General features: G+C 44.8%; 1 protein-coding gene across 1 annotated transcript in view; it reads right to left on the reverse strand.

The window, feature by feature from the left end:
• LOC127197740 (sulfotransferase 6B1-like) overlaps window positions 1-10,039 on the reverse strand; it is an 18,700-nt gene extending 8,661 nt beyond the window's left edge. Inside the window, exons 1-3 of the mRNA XM_051155689.1 lie at window positions 9,895-10,039; window positions 7,561-7,745; window positions 3,805-3,931 (exon numbers count right to left, since the gene is read on the reverse strand). Coding sequence (XP_051011646.1) covers window positions 3,805-3,931; window positions 7,561-7,745; window positions 9,895-10,039 — 457 coding nt within the window. The remainder of the gene's footprint in view (window positions 1-3,804; window positions 3,932-7,560; window positions 7,746-9,894) is intronic.
• Between the last annotated feature and the right edge of the window lie 3,295 nt (window positions 10,040-13,334).

Here is a 13,334-nt window from a genome sequence, read left to right on the forward strand (position 1 = left end):
CTCATTAACATTATTATTTTTTATTAAATAATATCAGGAAGCTGAGGGCAAGAATGGATACAAGAAATTAATCATCACCTTGATCACCAGCCCAGTTTTAGCAGAGAGTTAGCCAGTATTGATCAGGCCACCACTGTTCTTACCTTCTGACCTCAAAAACCTGTAGATCAACTACTAAGAGTGTGCCTTTCTGAACTTCAAGTCATTCCCAAAGGCTTTCTACACCAAGCCACTAATACAAACACCCTAACCTAGCTCTACTAAGGATCGACATCTCCAATTTTTTTTTTAAGGGTGGTGGTCACTGCTAGCAAATCCACGTCCCTTAAGTCCTTTCATTCATCGGCTCCAGCAGTGATGGTTGAAAAACGATCAAGCACTGTTATTGGAAGCACCAATGGCACCGTCCTGTGAGGGGCCGGGATCCCCTTAGACTGTCCATACAACTCCTAGGCTATGAGCGAAGTGACGCCTGTGAAAACAACAGGCAGAGCTATGCGGCATAACGGCACAAGCAATTCTTTCAGTGCTGTCTGTGGTTTGGTGATGACTTGTTTCTCCCTGAGATGGTGTCATGTAGCCTATGCTATCCTTGAACCCGCTGTGCACAACAATTATAGTCCTAAACTCCTAATTTCCAGGCATCAACCTCTCAAGTGCTGGGATTACATGTCTGTCCTCTGTCTTCCAAATAGGAACAGTAAAGGTGTTGTTCACACCCGAATAGGCATTTTTAAAGATTTAGTGACTGAGTGATAATGCCTAATGGTGACAGGGTTTGCCCAGGATGGAGTAGCCAGTGGTAGGATCTTTATTGATAAGACCATTACAGCTAAAGATCTATTTATCCTCCCAAGAAGGTACAAGAGAAATGCCTGGGACCTTTCCCCTGCCATCCTCCCAAGCAGCCAGCTATAAAGCTGTGGTGCTCACTGGGAGGGCATGTGCCCCCAGGATCAGTCAGGCTTGCTGCATTCTGGCCTGACCTGGCACTTTGTATGACTGTGCCCAAAGGAAACTAAAATCTAGAAGAGCAACAGGGTGATACTGGTGCTGCCTTGGTTGCTCATTCCTCACCTGGGTGTAGTCATCTCCTGGGCACGGAGTCTTAATAAGGAGAAAAACGGGAAGGAAAAAAATAGCATTTCTTGTCTTGAGGAAGAGCAGACTTGGGGGCCGTTCTGAAAAAAAATCTGTGTGTTTAGATTCTGCTTACTCCAAAAATGGACTTGAGGCAGAGGGAGGCACGCTAACCATCTTTAAATATTTAGAGGATGGTTGTGTGGAAGACGAAGTAATGATTGGGTACCTTTTTAGACCGGACACATTGTGTCACCATGGTAAGGGGAAAGATTTTGGAATAAAAATTAAATCCCGGCGCTGCTCCTTGTTGGTTATGAATCTGTGTGGGAGTTATTTGGCCCTCCAAATTTGTCACTCCTTGGAGCTGTAAAATGAACATAATAGCATCCACCACACAAGGTCCTGGTGAGGGGGAAATAAGGTAATATTTACCTAGCACACAGCTAAGTGTCTCTGTCGCATGGGACTCACACAGTAAGTGATAAGAACGTAACAGTGTGAGGTTAATGACCCTGTGGTCAGGGTTCGTAAGTTCAAGCTCATCCTACACCATTCCTCAAAAGCTGTGGGAGTCACACAAAGGTCACATGAGTGTTTGAGTCAAATAAAGTGCCTGTCAGTCCTGTGGCACCAAGATTCTGCTAACTGTGTGGCATTTGTTTAAGGAGGAATGACAGAAAGACGAGGTGAAAAGGCTCGAGTCTAGCCCAGCCCTCTGTACCCACTGTAGGAGCCACTGCAGATCTCGAGCAAGGCTCTGCTTGCTGTGGCTCACTGAAAGAAACTGGTCAGAGTTGAGCAACCGGCCAGAAAAATTGTAAAGTTAAAGACCTATTGTGTCCACTTCCTGCTGGCAGTATGTGCACAGGGGTAGGGCTCAGTGGGTTGAAACGAGAGTACATGAAGCTGGCAGGGAAAAGTGAGGGTGGAGACAACAGGAGGAGATGGGGGAGATATAGGGAGTAGATTTGGTCTGACCACATTATTTACAGGCATGAAACTCTCAAAAACTAAAAATTCAAATAAATGATATGTAAATAAATTTCTTAATCTAGGTTAGTAACCCAGGATTGGGTGGGGTGCGGAGTCAGGCGGAAGTCAGATATTCCAGACTTTTAGACATTCGATTCTTTGCAATTTGTTCTTTAAGTAAAAGTTATTTATTAAATGTGTAACTAGAAAAGACCTATAGTAAGCCCCAAAAGAGATGCCGTTCTCCAAGCATTTATCGTTTCAAAGTCATGTCTCCTAATTTCTTCGCTATATTGGCATACTATTTTAGTTTACTGTTTGTTTAAGAACTAAGTTTTTGAGCCCGGGGGGGGGGGGGGATCTGCTCAAACTACTGCACTAACTAAGGACAATACAATAGTAAACATCGAGCCCCTACTCTGATCTACCCAATGGACAAGGCATTCTCCACAGTTATGTGGCGAGCGGGGACTCACTTTGACATGAACTCTGGTGCTCCATATTTGACCACCTCCCCTTGGTGGGGAGGCCTGGTGGCACTCAAAGAAAGAATTAGCAGGCTGCCAAGATGAGACTTGATAGTCTATGACCATATAGTGGGGGAGGAGGTCCCCTTCAGTCATAGACTTAGGGGAGGGGAATAGGGTAAAAGCAGGAGGGAGGGAGAAATGGGAGGATACAAGTGATGGATAACAATTTAGTTGTAATCTGAATAAATTAATAAAATAAGAAAAGAATTAAGTTTTTAGCTGAGCACTTGGGAGGCAGAGGCAGGTGGATTTCTGAGTTTGAGACCAGCCTGGTCTACAGAGTGAGTTCCAGGACAGCCTGGGCTACACAGAGAAACCTTTTCTTGGAAAAAATTGAAACTTTTAAATTTTACCACTGAGTCAGGTGGAGAAGAACAAAGTCAATGGTGGTGCAGGTGGCAGAACCAAGGTGCCTAAGTACTTTGTCAAGTTCTATGGTATTTTCAGTTAATTACTCTCTCTTCCCTTTTGTGAAATCATTTTGCTCATGATTTGTTTATTGGTTTCTTTGGGAGAATTTGTGTGTGCATATATATTTTATTTGTGATATCTTCCAGGCTACCTAACTGTCCTCCACTCAGTGCATAGTTACTTCACAGAAAAAAGAATGGTGGTACATTTTTTTAAAAAGTAAGTTATTATAAATAGTTAATTTCCATTTTGAAGATTTTATAACTAACTCCCAAATATGCTCCTCCCCAGAGGTCACAGAGTGACTATAGCGTACTAAGAATTTGCTTAGAAGAAACAAAAGGCTGCTCTCCTCAGTGCATATGCAGAAACAGGCAATTAGGCTGCATCAACAGTTTGGAGCGAGCTTTCGTTTTGAGTGAGAAAGTTCAGTGTATTAAATGAGTTTTTAAAAATGATTGTCGGGGCAGGGAGGTTGCTGTACAGACACCAGGATCTGAGCTCAAACCCCAGCATCCAGGTTACAAGACAGCAGCAGAGCCTGTCTGGGCAGAAGTCCGTGGCCTCAGGACAGCTGAGATGGAGACTGGCAGGCCTCTGAGGTCCATGGATGCCAGCCCAGCTCCAAGCTCAGGGGCAGCCCTCCTCTCCAAGAAGTGAGGTGGGATCCATACAGCAGAGCACGCAACTTTCTCCTCAGAGCTCTGTGCACCAGTGTGAACACACACACACACACACACACACACACACACACACACAAAGTAACTAAACACAATTAAACCAAGGAAATGATGATTGTTGTATTTACCGTCTCCTCTGAGGAACAGCTCTAAAAATGAAGCCCATGATTCCATGGAAGGAAGGTTGGGGTTGTCTCTGTAATAGTGGAACAGGGACACGGCTGTATCCTTCGGATTTCTGACGATGTAGATAATCTGTTTTTAAAAAGCAAACAATTCATTCTAGGATGAAGATAACCATGACACAAAACATTCCCCCCAAAGAAAACTGTAGGTAAAACTTGCCTGAGCAAATTCTACCTTTCCCTTTCTTTCTTAGACAGCATTAGCTGGTGACTAAGCAGTCCTAGGCGGCCGTCTCTGGGAGCCCAGTGTGCACCAGAAGCATCCCTGAGGAATGGCAGTATGCAAATCTTGACCCCAGAGGTGACCTAGCTTGCTGGTTTCTAACCAGGCCCCAGAAGACACTGGTGCTCCCAGCCCAGGGGACAGCACTTCTAAATCAATCTGCTAAGTATGGCCCTGCCTTTCAGAGCCAGCCCCGGGGGAACCCCTCTCCTTTGTCAGGTAAGATTACTTTTTGGTTATCTGTGTGTTAGAGAGCACTTGCATGCAGTAGGGCTTTTCACAAACTCTGTTATTTTTAGGGGAAAAGCTATAGTTCGGACTTTGCCCTTTTTGATGATTTAATTCCTCTTGGAGCAGACCAGCTAAGATTCCCTCCCAGCTTCTAGAACATGCAGCTGTAACTCAGTCCACAAGCACGTATTCGGTGTGTGCCGAGTGCCAGACAACACATGAGGATCCACGTGCAAGGAGTGCATCAGTGGGCAACTTGGAAATGACTCGAGGCCGAGGTAACAGGCAGGTAATTGTTCTCTTGACAATGAGGCATGGTGGGAGTTCTAAAACAGGGTCGCAAAGGAACAGGCAAGTGTCCCCCAGAGAGCGAGAGAAGAGGGTGGACATGGTAGCCTCTCTGATCACAGCCAACACCACACAAGCTAAGAACGCGTTGTTCTCATCCACTTTTGAACTGACAATTGGGACAGATACAATTCACCCAGATAAGACAGAGTTTGCTGAGTCACTTTTAATAGGTTGCTATCTTTCAGTAACATGTTCAGAGTCCAGATGGCCTGTGAGCCGCATGAATAATTCCTGGTCCCTCTTTAATTGTGAAATGTGTAAAGGTCCACGTGGTTCAGGAATGAAGAACTACCTTTATCCAGCCCCACCCAGGACCCTCTCCAACTGACTCTGTAACACACAGCAACCTCACAGGCCTTGGGCCTCCTCCTACTGTGCCAGGCTTCCGGAGCTGAGCCACAGAAACCCAAGGCTTGGCCAACTCGCTTCTAAAACTCCACTGCATGAACAAAATGGGATTAAAGTAGCAAAATCTTACACCTCCAGCAATCAGCTGGACAAGCTTGCTTGGGCAGAGAGGTGAGCCTCTTGCGAAGGTCTGAAGTTAGGTGTCTGTGCTATCTACTTGGGAACATAAGGAGGCTCTCTTTAAAGATGTTGGAGTAAACGAGAGACCTGAAGGATTACTGGAGGAGGTTAGGAGCTATGAAGCAAAGACAGGGAGATACTCTGGGAGAGACAGGGGAAAGGATGCTAGGCAAAGCATCATGAGGGCTGGAGAGATTGCCTAATGGTTAGAGCCCTTGTTGTTCCCCCAGAGGACACCGGTTCAGTTCCCAGAACCAACACGGAGCAGCTCACAGCCGCCTGTCATTCCAGCTCCAGAGGAATCCAGTGCCCCATGTGTCCATGGACACCTGCACTCAAGTGCAGATACACACACACAGACACACACACAGAGACACATACACACATACACACACACACACACACAGGCACACAGACACACACAGAGATACACACATGCACACACACATACACACAGACACAGAGACACAGACACACACACACGTAAAATAATTGTTAAGCCCCATAAAATGTATACAAAATATACATTTCATGCCATAGATTTTCCTAACAAATACAGAAGGAGAAAAAAACATCTTAAGAAGTAAATGCAATCATCTGTAACTCCCTGATGCCTTTTCTGCATTTCCACCACACAAACCAGGTACACGTGTGGTGCAAAGACACACATGCAAGCAAATCACCCATACACATAAAATAAAAAATAAAAAATAAAAAAAAGAAGAAGAAACAAGAGAAGGCTAACTGAGACTGGAAGGTTTTAGGGGACATTTGGAGGGATGAGCTTCTGGCCTGGTCAGCTTGCAGAGGCTAGGAAGCTTGACTATCTCTCTCAGGCCCTCGGGGCTAACCCACAAGCACATCCATGGAGGGTTGGTGTCCTCAATTACACGAAGTATTGCATAATGAACTAACAGGAACAAGATGTTCAGCTTGCGTTCCTGAGGACAAGCAGGGCACCTGCAGTTGGTGTAGATAAGAAAGTATTTGAAAAAGAAAGTATTTGATGAATCACTTACTATTACTCCTCTCTGGCGAAGAAAGAGCAGAAGCTTGCTTCCCATCAGGGCCGCTCAGAAACGGCTGCGCCTGAGACTGCATCCTCAGCATGGAGGTTAGGAAGGACCTGTCTGAGACTCAGGGGCTTTGCTTTTAAGTAGCCTGTGACTCAGATGTGCCATGTGTGTGGAATGGGCAAAACCTCCTGGCCTCTCTGTGTGCCTCTGTCTCTCTGTCTCTGTCTCTGTCTCTCTCTCTGTCTCTCTCTCTCTCCTTCCCTCCCTCCCTCCCTTTTCTCTCTCTCCCTCCCCTCATCCTCCTCCTTCCTCTCTTCTGTCTCCAGGAGTTGCTTCCCTCTTCCCTTTTCTGTGTTGTATTTAATCCAGGAAATGAAAAGGGAGACTGTCTGATTACTCTTCTCTTTCTTTTTGCCTCGCTCCCTTCCTCTCTCTCACTCTCTGTCTCAGAAACAGCCCAGTAGAAAGGAGAATGGAGTGCTGAGAATCTGAGGTCAGTTTTCCCTGCTCCGACAGAGCAGAGCTCTGGTCCTCACCCTGCAGCCCGAATGACTCTGTTGACTTGTGTAAGCAAGGGATAGTGCCAGCTGTGGTTGAAAATGACAGTGGCAGCAGGGCCCTCTCTGTGTCTTCATGTGCAGAGGTGTCTTGTTTTTGTTTGTGCACTTAGAAAATGGCTAACATGGTTGGAAGAAGCTTCCTTTCATTTTACTTATTGAGTTATTTGCTCTTAATGTTTTTCCTGTGTAGATACATTTCAATCAGTTGAGAGTATTTGTTATACACAACTTGAAAACATGGTTTCTTTATTCTTTTATCATGTAAAAAGTCCCTCCATGAAAATGTAAGTGAAAAAAGAAAGTTGTAAAAATGGAAAAGCTTCCTTTAAATTATAATTTGTTTTAAAAATTATAACCCATGAGTTACTAATGGCTCAAGGAAACTGTCCTTTATCATTTCTTGTTATAATAACTTTTTCCTGGAAAAAAACGAATTAAATATAAGCAGCACTTGCTTTGCTGCTATCAAGCACCATGGCAGGGCAAGAACTCAGGAGCCCCAGGGCTGGAGAGCTGGCTCAGTGGTTTGGAGCACTGGCTGCTCTTGCAGAGGGCCCGGGTTCAATTCCCAGCACCCACACGGTGGCTCACAACTGCCGGTGACTCCAGTTCTAAGAAAATTGATGCCTTCTTTGGGACTCCAAGCCAGTGCATGCATATGGTGCACACACACACACCTGAGCGTGCGTGCGCGTGCGCGCGCGCGCGCGCGCGCACACACACACACACACACACACACACACACACACACACACATTCCCAAGGCTGCACCCTGAACGGTAGCACCTACCTTGCATTGCTTTTGTTTGGCAGTCACAGGAAGCATGCTATAGTTGAGATGCGTTGGGATGACTCTTCTCTTAGGAATCATTTTTAGCTCTTCAAATTTAGAAATGTTTCCCAGTTCAATAGGCGATGTGAGAGCAATGCCAGCATTGGGAATGTTCTCAATGATTTCTGCCACCCAGTGGGTACCTTCACACAAACAGAAGATGGGATGCAGTTTTAATTAAATGCTGCAGCTGAGGGAATGAATGTAGAGCGTGAGCATGCCATGAAAGCGCGGTGAGTATGACCATCACCGAGTGAAAGTGTGGTGAGTGTGACCATCACCGAATGAAAGCATGGTGTGACCGTCACTGAATGAAAGTGTGGTGTGACCGTCACCGAATGAAAGCATGGTGAGTGTGACTGTCACCGAATGAAAGTGCGGTGAGTGTGACCATCACCAACGGTTTTGACTCTAACACCCCGGGAACCTGGCAGAACACTAGATTGTTCTGTGGGGTAGAATCTTGTTACAAGACGGAAAAGCTTTGCTTGGGCTTGTTACTGATTCCTTCCCTTCAGATGACTTGTTAGCATTCATGTCTGGACCCTTCAAATCACCATCCCACACACATGTCCCCTAATGTGACCCTCATGGTCTCAGGGGCCCAGGAGCCTTCTTTCATAGGCTGTCTTCTACCCCTCACCTGTCCCCTTTTCTGTCTCTCCATGCTCCCCAGCCCCTTGCTCTGTTAGAATACAGAACACAGAACACACCGAACACAATTGCCACGGCATGTGTGTGCGTCTTCCCCTTCCCCTTTGAGGAGAGACGCAGACCTCTCTGTGCGCACAGAGTAGTGTTTGTGCAAACCAAGTATTTCAATCACATATGTTTGTCCCACCCAGAGAGACAAAAGGCTGCTACCGAAGAATCTGGAAAGAGCACAGGCCCTCTGTTTTGGTTTGGGTGGGTTTCTTGGGGCTGGAGGGGGGAGGACAGGGAGATGATGCTATTGTTTTAAATTGTATTTGTTATTATGTATTATGTTATTATGTATTTGCAGATACTGTGGGGGAATGAAAGTCACAGAATGCATGTGAAAGCCAGAGGACACTTCCTAAACTTGGTTCTGTCTTCCGCCATCACCTGTGCTCCCTGGATCAAATTCAGGCTGCCAGGCTTACACAGCAAGGGTTTCACTCAAGGCACCATCCTGTTGGTTCAATGTTCCTGCGTTTGTTTACGGTGCAGGGGTAATGAACTCAGGGCTGCATTCGTGCAACACAAGCGCCCTTCCACTGAGCTCATTACACTCTCAACCCAGCCAAGAATACAGCTCTACTCTTTGGTGGTGCAAATGATGGCTCTATTCCATTTCTATAGCAGAGAAACCAAAGCTTGCAGGAGCGGGTGGGAACATTTTGTTAATTTGAAGACTATGTCTCTCAAGAGATTAAATCAGGCGGGTGTCCATTATTTTACTGTGATTTCAGTGAGGTGTAATTATATGCATAATTGTATGGCTGAATAAATACTCAGCCTAAGTAGCTCTGGTGTGTTTTATAGATTTTATGTAAGTGTACTTTAGAAGGGTTTTTAAAAACACTTATTTATTTTATGAAAGTGAGCGTTTTGCCTGCAGGTGTGCATGTGTATCTTGTGAGTGCCTGGTGTCTGCAGAAGAGGGCACCAGATTCCCGGGCACTGACCCATGTGCCTCTCTGCACAACAAAGACCTCCTGGTTTAAGTGGTGACACGGTGCACAACTGACTCAACGGCAGCTACTGAACTCATTATCAGTAGCCACCCGTCTCGATGTGACCACTATTCTGGAAATAGTAGCAGACAACTGGACATTACATAACAAAACAAAATTAGCATAGAACCAATTCCAATAAAGTACAGACTGGCGTTAATTAAAGTAGCTAACACCCATGTGGATATGACTATGTAGAAATCAATTTGAAGTAAAAGAAAAGAAAAAAGAACTTTAGCAAGGAAAGTACTTATTGTTCTTATTAGCACAGATGAAAATGGTAATGAACGGAACAAAGGTTGCTTAGTTATCAGGATGACTGGTGCAAGATACATGGGTATCTATCACATAGCTATTTTGCTTATTACATATATCAACATTTATATACCTTTATAAGTAGAATGAAAAGGGAAGGTTTTAGCACATCTTTCTTTCACCTGAATCTTTTTCAAGTAAAAAGATTAAGTCCTTAAAGGTCACATCCCCTTCTTTGGAATAAAATTTCTGATAGATAAAGCTACTGTGGATCGATTGTTCTGCCTATCCTTGTTGCATCTCTGCATCTTAAAGAACACTTCAGAAAACAAAAACTCACCAGATTTGGGGTAAGAAACCAGAAATATGTCATCTTCTCTCGCTTCAAAAGAGTCCAAGGAGTCAAGGAGTTCTTCTGAGGACATGGTAGAGAACAGGACGCCCATGTGCTTGTGAAGGAGACGTGTCTGGCTCCGGGATGACATTGTCACTGGATCTATTAGTGCAGAGTCTTCTAGCAGAGTGGCTCCACAAACCTGGCCCTCAGTCACACCCCAGCAGAGCAGCAGCGTAACTGTGGTATCTCTAAGATGCATTCCATGTGTCTATATATACCTTTTGCAGTTCTCCACAAGAATAATTTTTAAACCATAACTGAGCCAATATCTATTATAAAAGTCATATTATCTGAATTTTTCTGATAACGCAGGTTACAAAATGTGTCCTTCCACCCAACTCAGGATCATTTGCATGGAACACTACCAGGCAACCCAGAGCAATCACTGTGTTAAGATAGTACACTAATCAAGTCCTTTACCCTAAATAGATAGTCTTTTAGTCACCAGAGTAAATTATATCACTGAAAGCAATTGGGAAAATTAGGTTTCTACTTATTAACACAGTGTAGGAAATAGCCAGTATTTAAAGTTTGAGGGGAAGAGAGACAGAGACAAAGAAATAAAAGCATTTCTAGGACTTGGCAGACACCCTTGTGACAGCCTTTATGAGCTATCGTCTAGAAAAAAATATAGTGAGAGGAGAGGACCACAATAGAAAGAGATCTCTTGAGAATGTAAGCAAACAGGAGGCTGCAGGGAAGGAAGCGAGTTCCTATCTCGGTCACTGGTCATCTTTGTTGGGATATTACAATATTCCAGGTTCAATTAGATATGGCAAAGAAATGGCCGATTGTTTCAGCGGAACTGAGTTGAAAATTTGGCTTGTCTAACAATTGGAGGAACTATGATACGTTAGTAAAGAAATGAAGAAAAGTTCAATTGGGCATCAAAAATAGAGGTACGCTGTCAGGGAAATAGTTGAAGAAGAAAGAGACGTATGACAGGAACAGGAACAAGGGATGACATACACAGGAGATAACAAGGAATAGAACAAACTCGAGAACAGGAACAGCTGCCGGCTCGTGAGGTCAGCACACAGGATGAGCTAGACTCCTGTGCTCTAAGACAAGGCAACAGAGAGCAGAGCTTGAGGGTTGGTGTAGTTGCCTAGCACGTGTGAAACCTGGAATGCGTGCCCCGAGACACTCAGCCTGGAGGGCGGGGGGGGGGGGGGGGAGGCAGACGGATCAGAACTTCAAGGTCCTTTTCAAAAAATAAAACTATTGGTAGGATTAGGTTTTTTTTAATAGTTAAGTTTTGCGTCCCCCCTGCAGAGTACCTCTAGTGTGGCCTGCATGTAGGCGTTCCTAGGGCTAACCTCTTGGGGTATTAAACAACCGGACAACAGGGCCCATCCCTGGGAAAGACTATCCATCTGCACTGGGGTATCAAGTGATGTTGGAGTTATTCAGGTCCAGTTAGGCAGCCATGTTGTTGAGATTTCATGGGGACAGTTTCCCAATCATGGCTACAAAGTACAGTCTCACAGCACGCTTCCTGGCCCTCTGCCTCTCACAGTCTTCTGTCCTCTTTTTCATTGACGGACCCTGAGCCTTGGATACAGAAACTGCATTGTACTCATGGGTGCTAAGCACCTTGGGCTCCACTGTTCTCTGTATTTTGACAAACTCTTGATTTTCTGTGATGTTCTCCATCTGCGGCCAACAGAAGCTCCTTGGCAAGGGATGAGGGCTACGCTAACGTTTGGATGTGGAGACAAGGTTTAGAACGCAGTTAGGAATTACGCTGGTCCAGTACAGCAATAGGTGGAGCTTCTCTGTTTAGAGCCATGACCTCACTAGCCCTGGGTATCTGGCCACACTTCTGTTACCAGTACAAGGGCTTTAAGTCCAATTAGACAGTTGTTGGTTATCACCAGGAGATAAGTGTTGCCATTGTAGCTTCAGGAATATCGTGCTGTGCTGGTCACTGTTGTGGTGCCTGCTCATTACGGCTAGGTAGGACTATTGATTATTTTCCTCCCTTGGCAGTTTGCATATCAAATTCCAGTAGTGTGAAAGCTAGTCCTCAGGGAGGAGGCCTTCCTGTCAGTCCCCGCTAAAATCCCGAGTCCTATGTCCAAAGGGCATGGTGTCTTCAGCAATAGGGTCTTAGTTTCAAGTTCTGGGAGACAACCGGTGCAATAGCAATAGCATTTGGGGAGTCTCTTGGACTATCCTGTTCAGCAACTTGAAAGGACGGCTGTCATGTCTGGGGTTTTTGTTGGATAAGCTATGGCTCTCGGGGGCAGTATGTCAAGCCAAATGATATAAGCTCATTTAAGATAAATAATGTGCATACCTATAATTTGTGTTACATGTAATTTTAGGATTCCCTGTGTCTTTTTCAAGCACAATTAGGATAATTTGTCCCTGCTCCCTTTTCTGCACTGTCCTCCCTCCCACCTCCCCAACTGAAGTGCCCTCCTTGGTTTTCCCATCTCTCTCTTCATATCCCCTGTTTGCTGCTGTACCACTCTCTAGAGCTGACTCGGCAGCATCAATCCTGGTCCCTGTTTCCTGGCTACCACAGTTACTCCTGATGACTTACGTATGTCTATAGATTTAGAGTTAGAAACCACAGATGAGGAAGAAAATGCAGTGTTTGTCTTTCTGGGTCTGGGTTACCTTACTCAGTATAGTAGCTTTCTAGTCATTCTTGGCTACATAGCAAGTAGTCAGCCTGGCTTACATGAGATCTTGTCTCAAAGGAAGAAAAAAAATACTTTGAGAAAGGATTTGGACACAAATACTATCTACGGTGATGTAAAAAAAAATCAAGTGTTGGCAGGATGGGTTGATACCTCTTAGGGTACCTCCCTCCTCTGTGAAAAAAAAAAGTAGAGGGGGGAAGAGCAGGAGGGGGACGTGAGGGCAGGAGGAGGACGTGAAGGCAGGACTGCATAGAGAGCGGGGGAGGGGACTGGCATCAGGCTGTAAAGTGATGAAATAAAACAATTTTAATAAATAAGAAGGTTAAGAAATATTTTAAAAAATCAAGTGTTAGTCTAACATTCTGTGGTTGAAGTGAGCACAAGGAAAACAGTCAAGCATTACACAGATCATCAGTGCATGCTTAGATAGAAATAATAGAAGTGAATTACATCACAGAGCAGATGACTCAGAGTTATTAGAATGTCTGAATTTGCCTTATGATTTATGAAGTCAATACAGTTGGATCAAAATCCAAATTGGCAATCACATTTATCTAAATGTGCGTGAGTGACGACTGTTGGTTGGCAACATCTATGTAGACACAAAAAGGTCCTTGAATAGCCTAAGAAGTCTTAAAGGTCTTATGAGATTTTAAGGGGTGCTATAGAGCAGTGGGTAGTTAAGAATGAAGTAGGCTGAACCCAAGACTATACATATAGACCAATGGG

The sequence above is a fragment of the Acomys russatus genome, chromosome 13 (assembly GCF_903995435.1).
Source record: "Acomys russatus chromosome 13, mAcoRus1.1, whole genome shotgun sequence".
Classification (NCBI taxonomy): Eukaryota; Metazoa; Chordata; class Mammalia; order Rodentia; family Muridae; genus Acomys; species Acomys russatus.